Below are 24,603 nucleotides of genomic sequence, written 5' to 3' on the forward strand. Positions count from 1 at the left end.
ATTCTAAAAAAATGTACTTGCCAATGTTATAGGCCACATTCAAACGCTACCAGTCAGAACATAAGCAGAAGCAGGACTCCCTGGACCGTTCGCAGACTGACCTCAAGAAGCTGAGGAGGAAAAGTCAAGGCAAGAATGTGTCCAAGTATGAGGTCAAGGAGAATGAGGTGAGACTGAAACCGCAGAGATGCTTCTTCCTTTCACGAGGTCTCATGAAAAAGATAGTGTCCTTTCCTAGACTCATATTGATTCATATCCTTTTGCCCGCATATTATTTACACATGAAAGGACGTTCATGGAATTGTATTTAATTTTCTCCGAAAATAATGCATGGCTCTTAATGGCAAAGTTCAGAGCTGTACTACTGAAACACTTAAGGATGTCTTTGGGGTGATATTTTAAGATGAACCTAAAGTGCACTATAACCTTTACAGGTGAGCACAATTTGACCTCAAAATTTTTAATGTACCGGTACACATCCAGGTCTTATTAGGTCAAAATCTGAACAGTTTTTGCTGAAATGTATTTTTCGGGTCTCTACTTTGGTGTAATGGTATACGGTACTATTGTGTGTGTTTTCTTGTTTGGCTCGTATGATTCTCATAGATGTTGATATAACTATGTTTCCTTGATTTATTAGTCTCATCTGTCCTTTTTCCTGTTCCCCGGGGCTAGTTTGATTACATATCTTAAAGTTGTACAACCCATCTTGAGAAGATTTGGAGTTAATGAGTCTGAGTTGCTTGAGATTTGTAGATTAGCAAACACCCTAATAAAAGTCAAGTCTTTTGCTGGGTGTTAACAGTTCTGTTGTGCAGACACAAATGGCTGTAGGCCATTTGCAGATCTATTTGTTGAGAAAAGTATAACTTGAATTGTTCTGCAGACTGTAAAAGGAGATTTTTTTTTTTTCCTGGTTTTGGTGTCGTTTTTATCACTGCTCCGAATTGAAAACACTAACATTACATGCTATCTGTGTGGAGATTGACACCCTGATCTGAAACTGTAATCCCCCTTATCCCAAGTTGATTCCTCGTTTATAGCAAAAGTGAGGTGAGGCTTAGCTTTAAGGGCTCACAGAAGCATGATTGCTTGTGCGCGCCAAGTCTGTGGAATTGAGAATTTGTTGGAAATGGGAAGTGAAGAGCACTGATTCAGCATCTGACTGGCTGTCAAAGGGAGGTGTAAGTAAGAGGTGTGAGTAAGGAGGAAGAGGGTGCTTTTATTGTTGCCATGACAGCCTGGGGAGGACATATGAGAAAGGAGGAGCAGTCGAAGAATAAAAGGACGGAGAGAAGGTTGAGAAGGGCTTTTTTTATAAGCCTTATGTCGAGTAGAGTGGGCCATCTGTACTCTTTAACCAGCAGGATCGTTCTCAATCTCGCAGTGGGGCAGAGGTGCCTTTCAACACCTAACAGACTGATAATTGCAACTTTTTAAAAATACCTCCATATGTCAAAGCAATGTAATCAAAAAGACACAAAGGTGTGGCCACAGTCATTTTTCCCTGCAAGGCAAGGGTGCGGAGGTCTATCCTATATTTATTGTGTAAATATGAGATCCAAGCGTAAAAAATACTGAACTAGGTGCTAAATATAGAAGTCTTGTCACTTGTCAATGCATTCTAACTCAGAGAATAAAATGTCCATCTTCGTCAAAGGTTAGCTATTGTCTATTGTCCGTCTCCTCTCAGACACTTTTCAGTGCTGAAATATTGGGCTTTTTCCATCCAAAGATAAGAGAGGGAGGTTGGAGGCAAAAATAAAGAAGCAATTACTCTATGTCATGGCATTCCTGAAAAATACTGTAGCACTTATGAAGTGTCCAGTCAGACTGTTCTTATGCAATCCCCTATTTGTCACCAGCGACAGGAGGCCAGTGGTGTGGGGGCGTATTTGGGGTATGATATGATGTGTTAATTAATGCTCTGGTATTTTCTAGCTTTGTCAATGCATATACTAATGTTATTTTTCTTATTCTATAAAACGTGATTACCGTAATTCCCGGCCTACAGAACGCACTTGGTGACGAGCCTCACCGAGTACATTTGTAAAGGAAATACCATTTTGTACATAAATATGCCGCAGCTGTGTTTAAACCGCAAGTCTCCACATTGAAACACGAGATATTTGCAAAGAGAGTACACAGAAAGAATTTAGCGCTAACAGGGCCGGTTAAAATATAATTTACCGGTAAATATCACTGAGATATGCCAGTAACACAGCAGCAACACGCCAGCACAGCACTAACGCTAGCGCAGCGCTAATAGGGCTGGTAAAAGTCACTTCCTCGACACATATATTCCACCAGTCTCATTCTTACCTTTTCCGCTCGGGTACCCCTTGCGGCTGTTAGAAAAAATGCACAAATTAGCCGCATCACCGCATAAACCGCAGAGTTGAAACCATGTGAAAAAAGTCGCGGCTTGTAGGCTGGAAATTACGGTACTTTTCTGAGTTCAAAATTGTTGGTTTGCCAAATCTTTTCTTAAATTGGCTCTCAGGGGCACAAATGATGGTGCTGTTTGAATTCTGCCTACCAACATGTGGCTACATAAGCACGTCATTAGCATTAGTATCGTATTTGAAGGGTTGAAAAAAAACAACAAATAAACAAAAACACTGCTTTGTTGACATTTTGTGGCCTTTTGGTACCAAGAAACTACTAAACTGAAGTAATTTGTGGATCTTCATTTAAACATCATATCATATATCATTTTGTACCATCTATAGGCCATTGTACAACCTATTAGGCGCGTCAGGTACTCGTGGATTAAAGAGGTTGACATCCTAACTACTACCGTAACGATTCCCGATAGAAATGAATTTCCAGCCTCCAATTACATGTTAAGAGAAAAATAACACTGTTGGGCTAAATAGAATGGAATATAAATATAGAAAACATTCTAAAACATTAATTCTGTAAGGTATTTTTAATCGGGTTACTAATCTCCAATTTCGTGTCATATGACATTACTGGGTTTTTGTTTTTTTTGTGTCTGCAGTACATGGAGACCATCTCATCGCGCCAGATGGACATACAGAAGTTCATCGCTGATGGCTGTAGAGAAGCTCTGCTGGAAGAAAAACGCCGCTTCTGTTTCCTGGCGGACAAACATTGCATGTTCTCTTATCACATTAGTAACTTCCACGATAAAGTAAGAGCAGAATAATGAGTAATCCCACACAGCTAGTCCTGTGTTATCAATTTTTACCAAAGACTGTGTGCCTCTAGGCAAAAGATATGGTGAACGAGAAGCTCCCCAGTTGGCAAGAGATGTGCTGTGACGTCAGTAAGGTGCCTGACTCAGTCAGACACATGATAGACGGACTTTCCATCAATCCAGAGCAGTCTCTGCTTTCTGAACGCTACAACAGGGTTTGTATTTGCTTGTCATGCAGCCATTCATGTTTCACACAAAGAGTAGAATGGTGCAGATTTTTCGGCCACAGTTCATTAAATTTTCATAGATGTTTAGTGCGTTACCATTTAAGGCTAGCAGTAAAGGCTAAGAGCAAGCAAACCTATGTTAGTTTATCATCCGACATTATATTTTCATATATTTTTATATTGCACTATTTATTTTTCACGACACAGCAATCAAAATCAGGTAAAATGAAAGTTTTTCCGCGGCGGATTAATTGCTTTTCTATTTATTTCAGTGGGAAATGTTACCTTGGTTTTCGAACATTTCAGTTTGAGAATGGAATCACAGAACAAATTAAATTTGCAATCTGAGGTTCCGCTGTACTTATTTAAACTCTTACGAATCTTAATAAAGCATTTTCAGGAGATCATTGTTGCTTCGCTGGTGTTAAGTTTTTGAGCCGCTCAACTGTCGTGTGCCCAGAAATTGTTAATAATATATCAGCACAAAAACACAGGAGGTTACTTATATTGCTTCTGTTTCATTAAAAGTGTGAGATGTTTCAAGCGATACTTTCCGACTGAAAAATGTCTATTAGCAGTTTTCACTTCCTCGCAGAATGAAACCGAAATGAATACGCATTGAGATTTTATTTTTAATATATTGTACATTTTTTCTCTCAACTCCTCCGCTCATGCTAGCGGACATGTTTTACACATATGTGAGCTGCACTTTGACTCTGGGTACAGTTACTGCTGTAAGTGGGTGAAAACGTTACGTGTATTGCCACAATTTAAATCTCTGTCGATATCTCTACCACAGTTTATTTTGCGTCTCTCTTTTTTTTTGTTATCGGCTGGGCTCAGAAAATGTAACCAGTAAAAATAGCTGTTTTTAAATATAGGGAGAAAAAGTGTTGAAAATGTTGTTGGAAAAATTAATACTCAGGTAAAGTACAGATTCCAGATCTGCTTGACTACAGCAACAAAATATTTGTACTTGACTTCTTACCACTAACCAAAACTGACATCAACACGACTCTGCGAGATTAAGAGGATGTCTCAGATGACTTTGTGTAACTTAAGTGTTTTATCTATTTCTTGTTTCAACATTATCTCGTAAAGGTGCCACGATCTAACGCGTCAGATGTTTGTGGGGAGTGGCTTTTAGTTGACTATCAGCCATGAAGATTCTGGGTTTGTTTCCTTCTGATAAAGCCTATTGAACATTTAGGCCACTGTTTGTATTGGCGTATAGGAAAGAACAGATAAGATCATAATCTTGCTTCACATTAATCACTGCCAGCCTTCCCGGTTAAGATGGATGTTTGACTTCTTAAGCCGTCAACGGCAGCTAACGTGTTATGAACTCAACACGGACTTTGACGCATGCCTGGGTATCAGTATTTGAACTTACATTTTAAAATGTCATAATCTTTTTTTTTTTCCCTATTCTCTTTTGTTCCCCTCAGAACAGCGTCGAGTCAGTGGTACCACCTCCTGCACCCCCACTGAAGGCCCACACTAGCCCACTCGCAAACATGTTCAACCCCGAACCCAGATCTCCTATCACTTCATCTTTAGAGAATCACTCAGGTACGGTACTAACCACAGTCTATTCAAAAAACTCTACCAGCACTGATAAAGTGTGTTATTCATGCACATCTGATTAAAGCATGAGAAGATTTTTTTTTTTTAATCGTTACTGCCAGCAACCTTCAGCTTGGCTCAGCACAAAATTCTGGGAAATTGGAAGGAGCAGCCAACTTGGTTCAATCAATCCAAATTTTGTCAAACTTGCATCAGCCATATAGGTTTAAAAAGAAAAAAAAAGAAACGCAAAATGGTTCTCCAAAGACATGCTTAAACAAATCACTTATTGCAGCACCCCTCTTCGTGTTCATATCCATTGGTTGGAATCTGATATACAGTGAAGAAAATAAGGATTTGAACACCCTGCTATATTGCAAGTTCTCCCCCTTAGAAATCACGGAGGGGTCTGAAATTTTCATTGTAGGTGCATGTCCACTGTGAGAGAGATAATCTAAAAAGAAAAATCCTGAAATCACAATGTATGATTTTTTTTTTTAACGATTTGTTTGTGTGATACAGTTGAAAAAAAAAGCATTTGAACACCTCTCTATCAGCTAGAATTCTGACCCTCAAAGACCTGTTAGCCCGCCTTTAAAAGTTCACTTCCACTCCATGTATTTATCCTGAATCAGATGCACCAGTCTGAGGTTGTTAGCTGCATAAAGACACCTGTCCACCCCATACAATCTGTAAAACCAAGACCAAAGAGGTCTCCAAAGACACTAGAGACAAAATTGTACAACTCCACATGGCTGGAAAGGGCTACGGAGAAATTGCCAAGCAGCTTCGTGAAAAAAGGTCCCCTGTTGGAGCAATCATTACAAAATGGAAGAAGCTAAATATGACGGTCAATCTCAATCGGAGTGGAGCCCCATGAAAGATATCGCCTCTTGGGGTCTCAATGATGAGGAATCAGCCCAGGATTACACGAGACGACTTGGTCAATGAGCTAGGACCACCGTTTCCAAGGTGACTGTTGTTGTTCAGGAAAACCAAAGAGTGGCGCCATAAGAAGCATATCAAGGTTCTGGCGTGGCCTAGCCAGTCTCCAGACCTAAACCCAATAGAAATTCTTTGGAGGAAGCTGAAACTCCATGTTTTTCAGCGACAGCCCAGAAACCTGTCTGATCTAGAGAAAATTTGTGGGGAGGAGTGGGCCAAAATCCGTCTTGCAGTGTGTGCAAACCTGGTGAACAACTACAGGAAATGTTTGACCTCTGTAATTTCAAACAAAAGCTACTGTACCAAATATTAACATTGGTTTTGTCAGGTGTTCAAATACTTATTTGCAGCTGTGTCACACAAATAAATCGTTAAAAAAATCATACATTGTGATTTCTGGATTTTTCTTTTTAGATTATCTCTCTCACAGTGGACATACACCTATGATGAAAATTTCAGACCCTTCCATGATTTCTAAGTGGGAGAACTTGCAATATAGGAGGGTGTTCAAATACTTATTTTCTACACTGTATATTTGTCTATATAGTAAGAGTATCAGACAAAAGTATTGAGACACACCCATTAGTCCCCTTGAATGTGATTAAGACTGCTTACTTTTTTGTGGGAACAGTTTTGGGAAGAGCCTTATTCGTTGTCCAAAAGAGCCATGTTTGGATGAGTTTTACAGAACTTGTGGGTCCTGACCTCAACCCCATCAGAGCTGCTATTCATATACTAAGCAGTTTGACAGATGTGGATCTCATCTGAATTTGGGAAGATGGCTCACAGTGTCACATCTTTAATGTATACACCTTAATGACCTTTTACCTTTTCAGACCAGGGCAGCTTCAACGAGGACAGTTTGCCCCGGCCAACGTCCCAGTTCTCGGGTCTCAACATGACGAAAAAGCCTCGCGTCAGGACCGTCTTTCCCCACTTGGCGGGAAACAACAGCACCCTCCTCAGTTTCGACGAGGGCGACATGATCACCTTGCTCGTTAAGGAAGAGAAGGACGGCTGGCTTTACGGCGAGTTGGAGAAGACTCGGCAGTAAGTTTTCGCTTTTTTTGTCTCATTAGCTCAGTTTTTATTATTAGCATTATTATTCAATGAGGAGAAACTCATGTAAGTCAGTGTGGTGAATTAAAAAAAAAAAAAGGTGAACCCTCATTTATGGCTGGGAATGCGTTTCAAGCCCACTCGCAATTCAGTAGGTTAAAATCTCCAACATTATAAAACATTATTTGGTAACTCCCAACTCCTTGCAAAGTAACTCTTCTGTGTTTACAAAATCTTATGGTACGTGTACACGTAAGAAATTGGATGATGTCTGGTGCTAATTTTTTAGTTTAATTTTTTTTTCTAATACTTACCAGTTAGTAAATAGTCCATGGCCATCGTCACCTCTGCGAAGCGGACAGTTAGTGTTGTTGTTACAACAATCTTGCAACAGAACTGACAATGATGGGTTTTTTTTCCCCACATTGCTCAAGTGGCAGTGCAAGTTCTTGCTTTGTCGGGATATATTTTGTTGTGTTAAAGCGTGGTGTAGGAACACACGAGTATGTCAGGTATGTTTTAAGTAGCGTACAAAAACTTCTGCTCACAGGAGCACACATCTGAGTTATGTATTGTTTCTGTCCTGTTTTTTTAAATGATTGCATAACTCACTTGTTTGCAGACAAGGATCTTAAGTGTACATTTAGTCTTAAAGTCCATCTTCAGCTACTCGGACCCAAATCCAGATGGAAATAAGATGTTAATCCTTTTGAGTAGCTGCAATTAGATGCATAATTAATCTACCTCCACAATTGTAGTATAGACCCTTTTTAAGTGGACGGTTTTAGAGCACCACTAAGGTTATATCTATACACATGCCTGAATCCATTCACGTTTCCTGCATTTAGCAGGTAGTAAAATTGCAAGTTGCGTTTTGAAAAATAGCCAGTGGAAGGGTCAGTAAGGTCTGTAAATATAGTGTCACGGTCGCTCACTTGGCAAAACTGATCATCCTTTTATAAATGAATGTAATTCTATCTTATATCTGTTAATTCTATCTGTGAGCAGTTAAAAGGTTACAAGTAATTTCTAAGCCAGATCTGTAAACCCTTCTGCGATGAATTAATGACTTGCTAAAACTTTGCAGTCCATACAGGCACTTGACAATAGAAATGCAGCAGATATTATGATGTTAGGACTCTTAATTACTCCAGTTCCTATACTTCCCAATAAATCGCAATTCTTCCAACTTTTGTGAGAATAGTTTTGGGGAAGCCACATTTCTACTAGGCCCCATTGATTAGAGCAAGCTCCATAAAGGCCTGCTTGAATGAGTTTGCTGTTGAAGAACCTGAGGAACAACTGCATAAATTCCCACAGACATACTACACAATCTTGTAAAGTCTTCCCAAATGATTGGAAGCGCTTCTGGATGCGAATACATTTTCTTCTATTTGAGGTCCTGTAGCATGGTGAGGTGCCCCCTATGTCTTTCCATTTCTTATAGTATAGGATTTATTTCATACAGTATATAATATAAAAAGGCTTTGTGTCTAATATTGTGGTTTATTTGTCTTGTATATTAGACGTGGTTGGTTCCCCTCATCCTACTGCAGACCTTACGCCGAGCCTCACATATCTAATAGGTAAGAAAACAAAATTTCCATCCTTAGTGTACATTAGATTAGAATAATAAGCCTTTATCTTCATTTGATGGTAGGGATAGATGCAGACTACCATATATTCTGCAGTGCAAATAGCAGTAAGCACAGTGGGTAAAAAGCAGTAGTAATATGGAATAAGTATTGGCTTTGCTGTGAGTTCAATTCAAAGTCATTATTGTACATACAAGTTATTATAGCATATGTTTAAAGGTTGAATTTCACGTCACACAGCAGCAATTTAGGGTCACCTTTTCGAAGTCCGAGCGTTACCAGTCTGGCCGAGCTGGATGAGGAGGAGCCCGTGTTGCTGCCGCCGCCGGACTACTCGGACGACTTCCCCTCCAGCACGATGATCCAGTCATTGTCATCGCCACAGAACATGGCCAGTACCAGATCTTTTCTCAACTTAACTAAATCTCACAGTGCCTCAGCGTATATATTATGTGGAAAGGAGAAAGTTCAAATGTCCACAAACTCGCTCAGGACACTTTTCAGTCTGTAACTGTACTAACAATTTGGATTGCTTCATAAAGGTAATTTCAATAGTTAAAAATATTTTCCGTTAAGATGATTTTTCTCTAACAAAACATTTTGTATGCTTTTGTATGACAAAAGGCATTCTGGGAATAATTTTCTTAAATATTTAATTTTATTTTCATTTGTCCACTTGTATAATTTGAAGCCTATCCCATCTGACTTTGGCCAAGAAGTGGGGCACACCAATTACAGAGATTTTATTTTTGTGATTTTTACAGTATCACACTGGTGGTAACAGGCTAACGTCTTTATCCGGCCCTAAAGCACAACATGCAATATGTGTTTCCTTTGCTGATTTGTTCATAGTATAGCACATTTCGCTCTGTTGTGACCTTATCGTGGTGGAACGGAGGCGCAACTGGTTCGAGGGTTGGCCTCACAGTTCTGAGGACTCGGGTTCGAATCCCGACCCCACCTATCTGGAGTTTACATGTTCTCCCCATGCCGACGTGCGTTTTCTCCGGGCGCTCCAGTTTCCTCCCACGTCCCAAAAACATGTATTAAATGGAGATTCTAAATTGCCCTATGTTGTGCTTGTAAGTGTGATTGTTGTCTGTCTCCATCTGCCCTGTGACTGGCTGGCAACCAGTTCGGGGTGGACCCCGCCTCCTGCCCGTTGACAGCTGGGATAGACTCCAGTACTCCCGTGACCCTTGTGAGGATAAGGGGCTCAGAAAATGGATGGATAGGTGGATGGATGTGACCTTATTGTTCATATATTGTGGGCACAAAATTGGCCATTGTTTTCTTATGAATAGCTTAGACAAATTTAAGCTTCAAAACACCAAAATCATTTTATTACAGCTTATCGTTTGAAAGAGGGCTGTGGCCATGTTTGAGTTTCACCGGCTGTCACGTATTATTTCCTGTAGCAATATTTTTTATGGCTTTTTTTTTTGCAGAGTGACTCCATAACCCGCACCCAACCCACGTTCAAAATGTCATGACACATTTCCAACTATGACTAGTTACCTCTTATCACCTTGCCGATCATTGCCACGCCCTTGAGAGAGGCACAGCTAGGAACATCATTCTTTCCAGCCAGTCATATTAAATGTCATGATATTTAGTAATGTTACACGTGACAAGAATGTAGTGCATTTCAAAAATATATATGTATATGTGGAGGCGTGTTTGGAACACAGGAGGTGGAAAAACGACTCACCCTCTGTACTTGAGTTAAAATACAGATAGTTGAGTAGGAAAAAAAAAAGTCAGAAGACATCCTGATTCAACTCCTGCACCTAAAACTACAAACTGAAATGTACTGAAATACAAATGTAATGATATATTTTTACTTTAAATTACATACAAAACCTATTGGCCTCCACTAGCTCTGAGGTTTTCCACCTCTCTCCGGGAGTAACGATGAGATGATACGAACATACTGTACACAGGCACGAAAAGAGGACAAGAGGGTCCGGTCACAATATAAGTAAGAATGTGATATGTGCGCCGATAGAGGATAAATCTGCCCAACCAAGCAGCAAACAAGTCCAGGCGCAGCTCTCCTCTGCACTTTCTCATCGTTTTGTCTGTACTCAATGTCCTCTCTATCTGCTGCCTCAGGATTTTGCCGCCTCCAGGCGAGTTGCCGTTGATCCTAATTTTATACTACTTCTTTATGATTTTCTTTTTCACCTCATGAGCGTTGTGCAAGGAAAGGTCGAACGCGAGCTGCTCGCTTTAAGTCTTGTTTACGATGCTGTAGGGCGATAGTTGACATTGTGATCGTTAACGCAGCAACTTTCCATTGGGTCACTTTTCAACCCGACCCTTTTAATCTGTTGTGGGTGTTTTTAAATCGCTTTCATTTGGGGAAAGTTAATCAGTGAAAATACTGGATCATTTCTTTGTTTACGCCAAAAGATTTTTCTTGCGTGTCGAGAGAGGTGGGCAAACATTTGTGCTCGAGAGCCACATTTGATTTTGATGATAACGAAGAGTAGCTCAGGGGTCTCAAACTGGTAGCATGTGGACCATTTGTGGCCTGCAAGCCAATATATTGTGGCCCCCACCAGAAAATGAAATTTTACTGTTCGAGCTGACGAACCTACCAATCAAGGCTTTTGGCTTTTGGGGGTGTAACATTGACCGGGCCTGATGCAAGCAGAGAATTATTTTTCAGTGAGTGAAAGTTACAGCAGCATTGCCATGGAGAGTTGTATAATTAGTAGTACTCTGTCTCCAGTGGCTCCAAAGTAAACTGAGTTTGAGATCCAGGATGTACATGATGTTAAAAGCAAAGTAAAAGTTTAAAAATCCATGTAAAATATGGAAATAGTTTATTTTTAAAAAATAAAATAATTTGTCATCATGTTTGAAATAATACTCATAATCTAATTATGATTAATTAATCATTTTAAAAATAAATGTTACATGTACATTACATATAAAAGTCTATATCAATCTGCCCATTTTCAATACCGCTTATCCTCACAGTAATGGCACGTATCCCAGCAGACTTTGGGCCATCCAGCCAATCACAGAACAGACATACAAACACCATTCACACACACACATACACACGCACGCGAACACGCAATCTAGTTTTCAATTACCAAAGAAGCATGTTTTTGGAATGTGGGAAGAAGCTGAAGCAGACTTTGCTAATGTTTTTATTTTATTATTTACAATAAATTAATCATCCCATTATTCAACAAGGTAAATTGATTCCAAAATAATAAACAAATTTTAATTGTGAAATTTTTATTCTCATTTATTATTATTCTTAATGCTTTTTTTTGGGTAGTATTAAAGAATGGTGAATGGTATTAAAGAACTCCTCATCTAAGAGCATGTTTGGGATTGCAAAAGAAAGACTCGCTTTCTGACAGAATATATCTGGAGAAAAAAAATATTTCACCTCAGAAAATAGAGACTTTTTCTTTGTTTCTGTTAAGAGTTTAGATTTTGAGACTTTTCTGCTCACTGCTGCATATAAAATGTAATCCAGTTAAGCATGAACCTTTTGAATCGGTCGAAATTGCTGGATTTTTGCTCGAGGGGAAAAAAACATTTACTTAGAAAGGGCCTCGGCGAGCCCCCCACACCCCCGCAATCATCCTCGAGTGAGAGAGAGAAGCAGCGAGTGTTATGTTATTCTCAGGTGTTTCAAGATGAGCTAGATTCCAGACAGGCAGCTTTTTTTGTACACAAATAGTTCCACATGTCAAAGCTGCACCGTACATGGCACCATCAGGCAGGGCAGTTGCTGATGAGTAATCTAATCCAACGAGTTTGGTAACACAGCCTTTTCTTCACAGCTGGATGGATTTTGGTGGATTTACGAGGGATTTATTGCGTGGTGGTGGTGTGTTATGTGTTCTCTACTGTACGTCTTCTGTAGCTTCTAAGGGTTTTTCTCGTTTTTTGTTTTTTTTTATCACTGCAGGTTTCTTTAGTAAATGGGACGGCAAAGGCTCCTTTTCTTGGGTGAGTGATGTAACACAACTAACGTCTTCCAAAATGTCGTGATCAACATGGATAACTAAATAACCTGAGGACAATTTCAATTTTCTTCCCTGCAGAGGAGGGAATCCTTTTGCGACAGTAAAGCTGAGACCCACTGTCACCAATGATCGATCAGCACCAGTCATCTAAAAAAACAAACCAGTCCAGGGGAAGCATGGTCGCCCTGCACCCCTGCCCGAAAACTGTACCCCAACTCGACACCTCACCTCACCAGCCTGCAAGAGTCCTTTCAAGCGATCGTAACGCATTGTTTATTCATCCGGTCTGTATTTGAAAATAGTACTCATAATGAAAATACCTGCAATGAATTGCATCCATGAAAAATCAGTTTTTTCTCAAACGACTGAATGAGAGAAAATCCAAATATCTTTAGCGTTTATGTCCCCCAGACAAAGTTTTCTAAATGACAGTTTGTTGTTTTTATGTGGCCATTTTTTAAGCCAATCTCTGCTCTCGTATATGTCAAATAAAAAAACTTTTATCTGCCGGTTGCTTTAGAGGAAAAATGTGTTTTTGCAGAAGAAACTGAGGGCGAGCATTATCCCCAAATCACTCGAGGTTTTTTTTATTATTATTCTCTGTGCTGCAGTTATTGCAGTGATAAATGTTTGTTTTGCCTTGTTCCTGACAAAACTGCCCAGTAAACAGAAATTGTCTTCCTAACTTACAGAAAAAAGAAAAAACAAACAAAGAAAACATTCACATTTCTATTTTTTAATATATTCAGTATTGTCTTCTCTTTTTAATTTAAAAAAAAAGATGAGGTTGTGAGAATGAAGGGAGGGTGCTGTATTAATAAAGGATTTGTCCTTTGAAAGACAGCAATCTGAAATAAGATTTTATATTTATAAGCAGAATGTTTGTAGGAGATATTTAAATATAATGTACGGCATATGTCCACGATGTGCTCAAGCCGAGCTTGGTTTTGCTTTGACTGCCAGTGTTTTAAATGGATAACATTTTGATGAAGGGAATATTTTTCACGCTTTGTGATTTGGGCAGGTGTGCAGTTTATGCAATATGTTAATGACGTTCCTCACTGGTTGACATTTACGTTGTTTAATATATCAGGTCATAATTTTGAAATGTACAGATGAGATTCTGTGAGATCAACTTTTCTTTGGTCACGCATTTGCTTTACAGAATGTGTATTCTATGATGGATAAGTGATCGGTTATTCTTCCGTGCCACGTTCAGTGTACCCTGTCATTGTCTTCATAATGTAGCCTTTTTTTCCTAAATAAAAACATGATACAGTGGACATATTAGAATGTAGTCTTGGTATGTGTGTATGTATTTGATATAGGAAGAGTCGAAGTTTCTATTAGCCCCACACTTTGATAAAAGTGGGGCAGACGTACATAAATCCTCTTTCACATCAATTTTTTTGAAAAAAAAATCATACTTGGATGAGCAGGCACTCCAAATACGCACCCATATTTGTATATTAACATTTTACATATAGTACTGTATTTGGCCACTTTTGCAACAAGGCTTTGGTCTGAAATATGAAACAACACCACCCCCTGCTGGATGTCACCGTCACAGACACCGCCACCAAGGAAGCAGCCAATAAGAAGGGAGAAAAAAACAGCTCTTCCGGGTTTACGTAGACTGGGGGGTACCTGTCATCAAAATCAGCAACTATGAACAATATGGTTTTCCTCGTGCATTAGGGTCTTATATCTTCGAGGGGGCCTATTTTCTGTGCCGGTTAATGAGAGGATTTTTGAGGTGAGCCACTGTGTGCTGCTACGTGTACGTGCGGGGCTTTGGTGGAAGGTTAAGCTTGTAATCCAACGACAAATATAAGAGTGTTGTCAAGATAGCTTCAATGTTGCTGATTTTGGGGATTCTGTTCTACCTTCTGTTTATGTCGTCAGGGCATCTTCATGGTCGCTAATTGGAATTCTGTGTTATTGTTATGTTGTATTGTTATTAACATAGCTAGACATTTTCGTTTATGTCAGGAAGTGGAAGTTATCCTTTTTTTCCCCTCAATAAAATATATGATAAATTAAACGGGTAATGCCGCGATTCAGAATTGTAAACTAAAATATTCCGACATAACCTGACATCAGTGAGTTGGTGTGGTAGTTGAACAGAAAAAAAACGTGACTTTAAATTATTTTGTTGAGATTTAAAAGGCTTTAAATTGTGTTTTCGGTGTATATGTTTTATGTGCTAGTACTACAGAGCATGAACAGCCAATGGACACCTCAGAAGGCAAACTTGCATAATTAAATTACAGCAAACACAAGAGCTTCTTTTGTTAAGGCATTTTATCACCCTGTTGGACTGTTTTTTCTTGCATGAAATATAATATAGATTCTTTTTCTCTTTCCAGATCTTATAAAAATAAGTCCCTCTTGGAGTCCCTTTTGTCAAAAACACAAATGCAAAATTATTGTTAAGCGATTCTTATCATAAAATGAACTTTAAAACCACGAAGCTCGGATGATCCATATGTATAGTAATGCTGCCCCAATACAGGTCGGCTTATAGAGCTGTACACGTAACGTGACCGCTGCAAAATATTTTTAGCATATACCTCTGGTCAATAATTTCTAACATGTTGATAATTCATCGCTTTTGCCATGTATTGTGTAGATCGCATCCTGTCTTTGACAATTAAGTTCATGATTGCCTTTCACCAGGCTCTTTGTCAAATTGAAAACAATGACAAATTCTGTTCATTTTGTCTGTTTCCTCATTGATGGGAAAGGCGGTGGGGGGGGACATTTATTTAGAAAAGAGTTGCTCAAGGGGTAAAAAAACAATAGTGATTTTTTTTTTCTCTTTTCACAGCTTTAGTTAGCGGAAGCCATGCACATCATCAGTGACTCACATTCCAGTACAGACTCATATTGATTGCTCAGACGTATCCCAAATATCTGCTGTCAATTTTTATTCCTCTGCAAAGGTTCAGCCCGTGGTTCCAGTGGCAGCCATGCCCATCTCCCGGCTTTGGTCTGTGGATGTGCACGGGCGAGTCTACAGCCTGTCCACGGCGGGCCAGCAGTGGGAGCAATGCCGTGAAGCTCAGATGGCGTTCAAGCGAGTGACCGCGGCTGAGCAGTGCTGCTGGGGCATCGCTTGCGACAACAAGATCTACCTGAACGTCCATGCTTCCGACGTGCACATTCGCTTCCAGGAGGAGACCTATGAGAATCAAGTGGGTGTTCGCGTCTGGGCCCAGTGTATAAGTATGAATCTTATCAGGTGGACTCAGCTCTCGTTATCTGTCATATCAGCGCTGGAATCCTGTTGATGGTTTTTCCGAGCACTTGTTGCCAAGTGACCGCTGGCAGTGGAGTGATGTTACAGGTTTGGAGCACCAGCCTCCTTCCAGTTTCCATCTCCCTTCCAGCAGCTGGGAGTGGGAGGGTGACTGGTATGTGGATGAGAACTTTGAGGGGGAACCCACAGAGAAAGAGGTGACTTTCTCAAATTTTGGAAGCTAATTTATATCTCAGCCACTTTTTAAGGACTTGTACGCTTTGCAGGGATGGACATATTCCATTGACTTCCCAGCTATTTACACCAAGGACAAAAAGTGGAACTCCTGTGTCCGTCGCAGGCGATGGCTTCGTCACAGAAGGTACAAAGCCATGGACTCCTGGGCTGAGGTGGGTCCACATCTGTATGTGTTTGTGTTTATACAGTTTAAAAAAAAAAAAAACGAGTACGTCAGTCATAGTTATAGTGGGGAAGGTGGGTTTTTACTATACTCATAGTGGTGCTCCTTGGGCTGAGCCCCTCTGGCTGTATGACTGCTTGGTGTAGTGGCACTCCTCTCATGCCCTGTGGCTGCTCTGTGGGCTGCCCCTCTTATTGTTCCTATGTCAGGTGCCCCTATCTGTCCTCCTTTCCACCAAACGGGGGACACCGTCTTCCCCTTGGCTTGGGCTCGGGGGATGGTGTTGGGTCTCCCTAGCCCATGCAGGTGCCTGGTTTTGAGCGCATCTCAGTGGGGTTGGTGGACCACCTTGACTTCCTCCAACTTAGGAGTTGTCCCGTTCTCTGGGGTGGTCTCGGATGCACTCCTGGGTCTGACCTTTCCTTTCGATTTGGTGAGGTCAGATCTAATTCTACTAGCTCTGCATTTTAATTCAACTCTGTCCTTCTTCCTGTCAGATCTCCTCACAGATGACTTCTCTGCCAGATCCTTTCAGTGACATCAGCTGTGGCGGATGGGAGATAACTGAGGAACCCCATGGCCTACTGTCACTTTGGGCTGTGTCGTTGCAGGGGAAGGTAGAACTTCTTACTTCCAATCCTAAATTCATGCGAGATTCAGCATGACACTCCTCCGCTCTTCTCTGTGCAGGTGTGGTTTAGAGACGGTATCTACCATCTCAATCCTGAAGGTTCTATGTGGCATGACATCTCCCTCCCTGGGGAAGTGATCCAGATCAGTTGTGGCCCTGGGGAACTGGTTTGGGCAGTGTTGTGGGAGGGCCAGCTGATTGTTAGGGAGGGTGTCAATCGAGACAATCCCCAAGGTACAGTGGATGGTATCTAAATAGTCTTCTTTGTTTGTATTCTGATATGTTTTCTTTCATCCAGGTACCTCCTGGTCTGTGGTGGACTCTCCCAGTCCTGATGTAGGAGTCATGCATGTGGCAGTAGGAGTCAATGTTGTTTGGGCTTTGACCAAGGACAACAAAGTAAGTCAATGTTGAGTTTAAGATGCAAGTGGAGATTAAGTACATGTATATCTGTTTGAGGTCATATTCATCCGGGTTGTCAAATAGATATGAGTGGGACTAGATGCAATGATTTCCATCTTAGGTGAGAGTGGCCCAAATTGAAGTTCACAATGTGAGGAGTTGTATATGAGAGAATCCATGCTCAGATGTTTGATGTTTGATTTGAAACATCTATCCATTTGATATACTGCTTGTTCTCATTAGAGTGGTGAGCAAGATGGAGGAAATCCCATCTACCTCTCGTCGTGATGTGGGGAACAGTCTGGGCTGGTCACCAGCCAATCGCATGGCACAAATAAACAATTATTCACATTTGTGGATAATTTACAGTCTTTAATGTGGGAGGAAACCAGAGTACACACAGAAAATCCATGCAAGCATTTGGAGAACTATGTACTCCACACTGGATAGCTGGAGCTCCGAGATAAACCGGTGATCTCAAAACTATGAGGCGGTCATGCAAACCAGTTGGCCTCTGTGCCGTGAATAGAAATGGATAGTTCCGGCCTTTTGCAGCGTCATTTGCTGGATTTTGTGGCTCACTGCTCCACTGCAAAATTGATGTGCTCAGCAGCAAGATTTTTCCACATGGTCTACACAGAGTGCAAAGAATCTAGCACAGTTTGTTGAGAATAACCATAAATATTTATAATGACTTAAATTACATCGCAATTATTGTCTTTTATGATGATTCCTATTATTATAATTCCAATTTTAGAAAAATACTTTGTTTAAATTAAATAAGAGATTAAACTTGTATACTGCTTTACCAGGTGTGGTTCCGCCGTGGTGTTAACGCGCACAATCCCCGTGGCTCCGGCTGGATCAGCATGGTCGGAGAAATGGTCATGATCAACGTGGGACTCAATGATCAGGTCCAGTACTAATTTCTACAATACTCCTTGTCCTAAGAAAAGAAATCTCTCTTCCGTGCTATCTTTCCTAAATTGTTCACTGTTGTTGCACAGGTGTGGGCCATTGGTCACGAAGACCGGGCTGTGTACTTCCGACAGGGCGTCACGACTACTGAACTGAGTGGGAAAACCTGGAGGGCCATCTCTGGGAACAGAGATGGCGAGCGATCTCATTCCAGTGCCAGCCAGCAGAGGTGACAACACAGACTTTGTTTCAGCAGTAGAAATCATATTTCCCAAAATCTATTGGCGCATAATGAGTCCTACCACATGTTAAATGCATTAACAATGGTTGTCAGTGAAAATTACAAGGTAAAATTTACAAAAGTACAGTTCATCAATATTAATCGTTTTCCTTGTTGCAACAGTGCTGGATGTTACTTCAATGAGATGCATCCTCCATCTGTGGTGAGCGATGTGGAGTCTGATACAGAAAAAGGATCCACAGATGAAACCAGCTGTTCTAATGCCAAGACCAAACCCTCTGATGAAGCCACTGACACTCCAACCCCCCACATCCCAAAGGTCACCAGTGACAGCTTCATCTCTCAGCTGGTTTCTGACAGAGAGCCAGTCTCTGCCGCTCTCCCACAGGTAGCAAGCATCCCTGAGGAAGGAGATAACAGCACTCTGAGTGTTGATGTGGGTCAGGCTGGAGGCTTTGTTGACCCCCAGTGGAGTAATGTGGACCTGGAGGAGGCGCAGAGCCAGCAGGCCCAGACTGGCATTTTGTCGGACTCTGGAGACACCTCCAGCCTGTCATCTGTGGCCATGGACTCCGTAGCCATTGAAGACCCTTATGGAGTAGATGAGCACCCTCTGTGGGCGTGGGTCAGTGGAGGCGGCTGCTCTGTTGACAGTCATTCCCAATTGAACTGGTTCCACAGCACCATGAACGCTTCATGTCAGTTAAATAAATCAAATGTTTAAATATTTTTTTATCTTGATGATTAAAATACCTTTTGAGAACAATTTGTTTTATTCTCCACAGTGTTGGCCCAGTCTGTCCAGTCCATGAGCCTGTCTGTCACACCAGCTCAGATGGCTGCCTGGCGGGCACAAATCTTTGAGCAGCTCAGTCAGAGGACCAAGAGAGAGGTGGATGAATTCCGACATTATGAACAAGCCATTGAGCAGGTGAGTCTGAGTGAATGGAAACTCGCTGGCCGCAACATTACGTACGCCTGCAGAACCTAAAGAGATCAATACCGAGGTGTGTTTCCTCCCCATTCTACTTTTTCATATGTCTGCTTGCCCCCATGAAAGTGTGTGTGGGTAAAGAAGGGTCCCATGCAGTGGTGGAGGGACTGGAAGCCACACAAGTGGGTGGATGTTCATTTTGCACTGGAGCAGTTTTCAGGACCAGAGGGGAACAAGGATGGAATTCTTTTCATCTATTATAACTACTATGATGAGAAGAAGGTGAAAAGCAAGAGTTCATGTGCTGTATAATGATTAATACACAGTTGCTTATTCCTGCTGACCCCACACTCCTTCCTCTGATTCCCCTCCAGTACCTCCATGCTTTCATCAACGAGGTGACAATCCTGGTGCCTGTACTCAACGCCAAACACACTTTTGCCATTTACACACCCGAGCGGATCAAGAAGAGGTGGCCAATTCGAGTGGCAGCTGAAACGGAACAGGAGATGAATGACTGGGTAGGTAGTGATTATCCAAAATACAGTGCTGACAAAGCTTTGTTTCAATAAAAATATGTTACAGGAGCAATTAATGAGACATTAACCAGAATTATGTACTTGATGGTTGTCAAAGTTCTTGGGGTTTTAAAAATAATGCTACACCGCCACATTGGTCACTGCATGTTTGTTGTTCAGAAATGAAACATTTCCAGATTTTTGGATTGGAAGGGATGGCCTTATTCACCAGATATCTTCCTGTCCTGGCTTCCTTTTATGGTGTAATGTGAAAAATATAGTGTATTGAATAAAGATGCTAGTCAGCAAGGACCTAGGCCAAAAAGGAAAAAAAAAAAATCAAAAATTGATGAGGCTACACTACAGCGAACATGGCAAGAAATCAAGTACAGTAGTACTTCTACTTACGAACATGTCTTGTGACAAAAAATTCAGGTTACAAAACACCTCCTCAGAAAAACATTCTCTAGTTACGATGGAAAATTCAGGATACAAAAGACAAAATAAGCACTGCTATTCGCAGCCCCCAAATTCCACTGAATGTAAACATCCTGTATTTAAGTAGGGGTACCAGTGTACCTTCTTGATGTGCTTTGTGCAACTAATGGTACCTGTATAGTGGTCTGTTCTTAAAGGAGGCATAAAAACAATGGTTATGTCTTATTTTATCATAATATCCACTGATTTCTGTATTCAGTTGCTTTTGTTATGACTTTATTAAATCGTAACGAGACAGTCTGGACACCCTGTACTTACTATCAATGATCAGTGATGAGCTATATCAAAAATTCAATAACAATGCTCAGATTTGATGTACCATATTGTTATACATTTGTGACAGTGTCAATCTTTTTTGGATCATTACACGGTGTTGGTATCTCCCTGGATAAATACTTCCATATGATATAACCACAGTTCTCTTCTGGATCTTTCTGTTCTGGCTCTAGCTGACACTGTTGAGCGCATCCTGCTGTGATTCCAGAGGCATTCAAGGCCCTCCTTCCAAACAAGCCATCTGGTCCATCACCTGTAAAGGAGACATCTTTGTCAGCGAGCCCACCCCCAGCCTTGAGGCCATGCCTTACCCCACGCCCTGTGACCAAATGTAAACAAGGCATAAAGCAGCTACAATTTCATTTGCAATTTTATCTCACTGATAAGATTTTTGAAGCCATCAATTCATATAAGTTACATGAGGACTGTGTTTACGCAGGTTCTGGCATCAGATCGGAGGTCACCTACGCATTGTGGAGAGTAACAGCGTTGGAATTGTGTGGGGAATTGGTTATGACCACAACGCCTGGGTCTACGCTGGGGGCTATGGCGGAGGCTTATATCAGGGCCTTCCTACTTGTAATGAGCACAGTTACACACAGACTGACGTCAAGAGCGTCTACATCTATGAGAACCAGAGGTGGAACCCTGTCACCGGGTACACCAACAGGTACAATACTGTATTGAAGTGTTTGATTGGATGTGTTAAATTATTCACATTTCTGTTAAATTCCTCTAGAGGTCTCCCTACTGACCGCTACATGTGGAGTGACGCCTCGGGACTGCACGAATGCACAAAAACGAACACCAAGCCTCCATCCCCTCAATGGGCATGGGTTAGTAAACCAAAGTAAATTAAACCTTTCCCCTTCCCGCGGGCTTGAATTAGCACAATCACAATGTGCAATGAACAAGTGCTACAGAAAATGGACTTTGCACAATCCTTTCCCTCCCTGACGATGTTCAGGTGTCTGAGTGGAGCATCGATTACGGCGTCTCTGGGGGGACAGACCGAGAGGGCTGGCAGTACGCTGCTGATTTCCCAGCGTAGGTCTCAAATGTCATCTGTTGAGCTCAACCAAGCCCTTTTGTGACACTGTGATACACAAGCTGATCTCGACTTTCCATGCAGTTGGTACCATGGCCACAAAACAATGAAGGACTTTGTGCGACGCAGGCGTTGGGCTAGGTAGTCATCAAAAACAAACACGTGATAGAGTATTTATTTAGCAGTGGTCAGTTGGAAAACTTTTCTCTTGTACAGGAAGTGCAAACTGACTACCTCAGGTCCCTGGCAGGAAGTCCCGCCCATTCAGCTGAGTGACGTGACCATCCTTCCGTGCACCCCCCACAGCACCACAGATGTGGTGCCCGTGTGGGCAATTAGCAACAAGGGAGATGTCCTGTGCCGACTGGGAGTCACAGCACTAAACCCTGCTGTGAGTAAGATCACTTTTATAGAGCAAAGAGGCTTTTCTTTTAATTGCGCGTAACAAATTTCAAAGGTATTTATTGACCTTGTGTTTGTTTCTAAGGGAACATCATGGCTTCACGTGGGGACTGATCAGCCCTTTAAATCCATCTCCATCGGGGCCGCAAGCCAAGTTTGGGCTATCGCCAGAGATGGTTCAGCCTTCTTTAGAGGATCTGTGTTTCCTCAGACCCCTGCAGGTCAGTGGAAGAAATTTTGAGAATCGTGGACATGTGAGAAAAAATAACACATCCTTTAATGAATTTTCATAATTAACGGTATAACATGAACATTATCTCCCTCATGAGGTGAGTGTTGGTACCACATCCCTTCCCCAACCAAGCAGAAGCTGGACCAGGTGTCTGTTGGAAGGACATCAGTCTTTGCTGTTGATGCGAATGGTAAGGCATTTGTATTTAGAGGTACAGTATATGCTGTCATATTTCTTTGTTTACTATTTCTAATCCCATGCCTGATTTATTCTGTACAGGTAACTTGTGGTACCGGAATGGTTTGACCCCTAGTTATCCTCAGGGGTCCTCATGGCAATATGTGTCTAATAATGTGCGCAAAGTTTCTGTTGGGCCTTTTGATCAGGTAGGTACATGCATCCAGTGTCTCTGTTGTTTGAATCCACGTGCTGCAAATGGACCAATGCTGTTTGTTATGGACTGGACCAAGCCGATACCGGTGTGCCAGAGTTCCATGAGCTCACTCTCGGCTAATGACACAGCCATCCAACTCTGCCAGTTCACTGTGTGATCCTTATAATGGCTCATCAAAGCAATGCCCATTTACATTGTCCTGAAAAATTAGCATTGTACATTTTATTTATCAAATCATCAGTCGATAGCGTAATTATCGTGACAAGCCTCATAATGGAGTGTACAACCACAATAATGACAATACACTATTGTTACACTAATAATTGTCTTTGCTGCTCAAAACTTTTTTTTTTAAAGCAAGTTATATGTTCATCAAGAACATAATAGTGGTAATTAAAGTTTGAATGAAGTAATATGTTTCTTTGTAACTGACTCATGCTGTGGTGTGGTTTAAGGTTTGGATCATAGCAGACAAGGTGCAGGGCACTCACAGTCTGAGTCGCGGAACAGTATGCCATCGCCTCGGAATCCACCCTTTGGAGCCCAAAGGACAGTCGTGGGATTATGGCATTGGGGTAAGGAACTGATCTCCATTCCTCAGAACTATATCTTCAGTGTGAGATTAAATGAACCCAGATCAAAATTCTCGGCGGCAACGCAAGAAAACCGGAAAAACACAAAGATGATTACTAATTTACATTGAGATAAAGCTCATGATCAAAAGAAGGCTAGAAATTGGGTTTGGCTCTGAATAAGGTTTACACAATATAAATATATTTATGGTGCCTGAAGGTGATCTCTCCTCTCCTTTTGCCATCTAGGGCGGGTGGGACCACATCACAGTCCGGGGTAATGCCATGGAGCCCCCCCATTTCTGTTTTTCTGCCCTTGCGGACACCTCCGCCCAAGTCTCTGGGAGCGTTAAGTGATGTTAAGATACACATGAGTCATGTTTCTAAATCTGCAGTTACATTCACATAGTCGTCCTAATTTTACATTGGCTTTGTTTTTTTTTGTTTTTTTTAATGTTCATTATTATTGTGACGTTCCTTCTTTTTTTTGTATGTTCGCCTTCAAAGCAGACATCACTATTTACCGTTAGAAGAACTATTTGACTTGTTTTTGTTACTTTTGCTCACCGGTCTTCTTAGACATTTCAGTATGTACTATGCAACTTGTACAGAGAGGTGTATGGTGTTTAGAGTAAAATAATTTTCAGTTTAATTTATAATAGTGTTTGCTGACCTCCCTGCCTGTTGACTTTGAGGGTATTGTGTTCTCGTGTTTTCCGTCAAGTGGTCCAAATGCTGTTGCAGTGGAGTGATGTGAAAATGAGTTTTAAAGTGCCAGAATCATCCATCAAGTCTTAATGGGACACCTTTTAAGTCTAGATAAATATTTAAGCACAGATCTCAATAAACCTTGGGTTTTAAATGTGTAAAGAGTTCAATAAACTACAGTACTAGGATTAAGTTATAGGTTAGAGGATCTAGTGAGGTGGGTCGTTCAGCACCACCCACCAAATCCTTTATTCACAGGAGTCTCATTAAGTTGCTGGTTACTTCTTAGCACAACAAGATTATGTCTAGTGTTGTTTGTAGATATTATTGTGACCACTATTGATCATTATTGTCTTCAGAGCAAGCATAATGTAAAAGGTGAAAACTTTCCTGGGATTTACTTCCTTTAGAGGGCTTGATGACAACTATTTTTTTTAAACAGATCTGTAAAAGTCTAGTCTTCTGTTGCATGTTGACTTGCTCTCCTTAGAAATATTCAGAACATTTCATACAAATGAAAATAAAATACAGTACTTAAAAATAGGGTAAAGATTCATATGCCCTTAATTTATAAATGTTAGGAATTTATGAACTTGTCTGTTAACCGTGGTTAA

The 24,603-nt window shown here is 41.1% G+C and overlaps 2 protein-coding genes across 4 annotated transcripts in view; both read left to right on the forward strand.

Annotated features, from left to right (window-relative positions):
- Nucleotides 1-13,840, forward strand: part of baiap2l1a (BAR/IMD domain containing adaptor protein 2 like 1a) — a 30,450-nt gene extending 16,610 nt beyond the window's left edge. For 2 of the 3 annotated variants that reach the window (XM_061810881.1, XM_061810880.1), the window contains 9 exons: nucleotides 33-167; nucleotides 3,005-3,157; nucleotides 3,235-3,378; nucleotides 4,839-4,962; nucleotides 6,738-6,951; nucleotides 8,487-8,546; nucleotides 8,796-8,946; nucleotides 12,496-12,536; nucleotides 12,632-13,840. In XM_061810881.1, the coding sequence (XP_061666865.1) occupies nucleotides 33-167; nucleotides 3,005-3,157; nucleotides 3,235-3,378; nucleotides 4,839-4,962; nucleotides 6,738-6,951; nucleotides 8,487-8,546; nucleotides 8,796-8,946; nucleotides 12,496-12,536; nucleotides 12,632-12,704 (1,095 nt within the window). In that variant the 3' untranslated portion in view covers nucleotides 12,705-13,840. The remainder of the gene's footprint in view (nucleotides 1-32; nucleotides 168-3,004; nucleotides 3,158-3,234; nucleotides 3,379-4,838; nucleotides 4,963-6,737; nucleotides 6,952-8,486; nucleotides 8,547-8,795; nucleotides 8,947-12,495; nucleotides 12,537-12,631) is intronic. The other variant, XM_061810882.1, reaches the window with a different exon arrangement.
- A 331-nt stretch (nucleotides 13,841-14,171) lies between these two features.
- On the forward strand, nucleotides 14,172-24,594 carry tecpr1a (tectonin beta-propeller repeat containing 1a). The gene is made up of 24 exons (XM_061810593.1): nucleotides 14,172-14,309; nucleotides 15,499-15,750; nucleotides 15,830-16,012; nucleotides 16,082-16,204; nucleotides 16,713-16,832; nucleotides 16,906-17,080; nucleotides 17,145-17,245; nucleotides 18,061-18,162; nucleotides 18,256-18,395; nucleotides 18,570-19,105; nucleotides 19,193-19,338; nucleotides 19,468-19,623; nucleotides 19,716-19,862; nucleotides 20,807-20,964; nucleotides 21,073-21,303; nucleotides 21,373-21,469; nucleotides 21,601-21,680; nucleotides 21,766-21,822; nucleotides 21,898-22,072; nucleotides 22,169-22,304; nucleotides 22,413-22,505; nucleotides 22,595-22,701; nucleotides 23,165-23,284; nucleotides 23,531-24,594. Exons 2-24 carry the CDS (start codon nucleotides 15,526-15,528, stop codon nucleotides 23,636-23,638), a joined length of 3,516 nt encoding a protein of 1,171 aa, XP_061666577.1. The 5' UTR covers nucleotides 14,172-14,309; nucleotides 15,499-15,525; the 3' UTR covers nucleotides 23,639-24,594.
- The last annotated feature ends 9 nt before the right edge of the window (nucleotides 24,595-24,603 follow it).

The sequence above is a fragment of the Syngnathoides biaculeatus genome, chromosome 22 (genome assembly GCF_019802595.1).
Source record: "Syngnathoides biaculeatus isolate LvHL_M chromosome 22, ASM1980259v1, whole genome shotgun sequence".
In the NCBI taxonomy this organism is placed as follows: domain Eukaryota; kingdom Metazoa; phylum Chordata; class Actinopteri; order Syngnathiformes; family Syngnathidae; genus Syngnathoides; species Syngnathoides biaculeatus.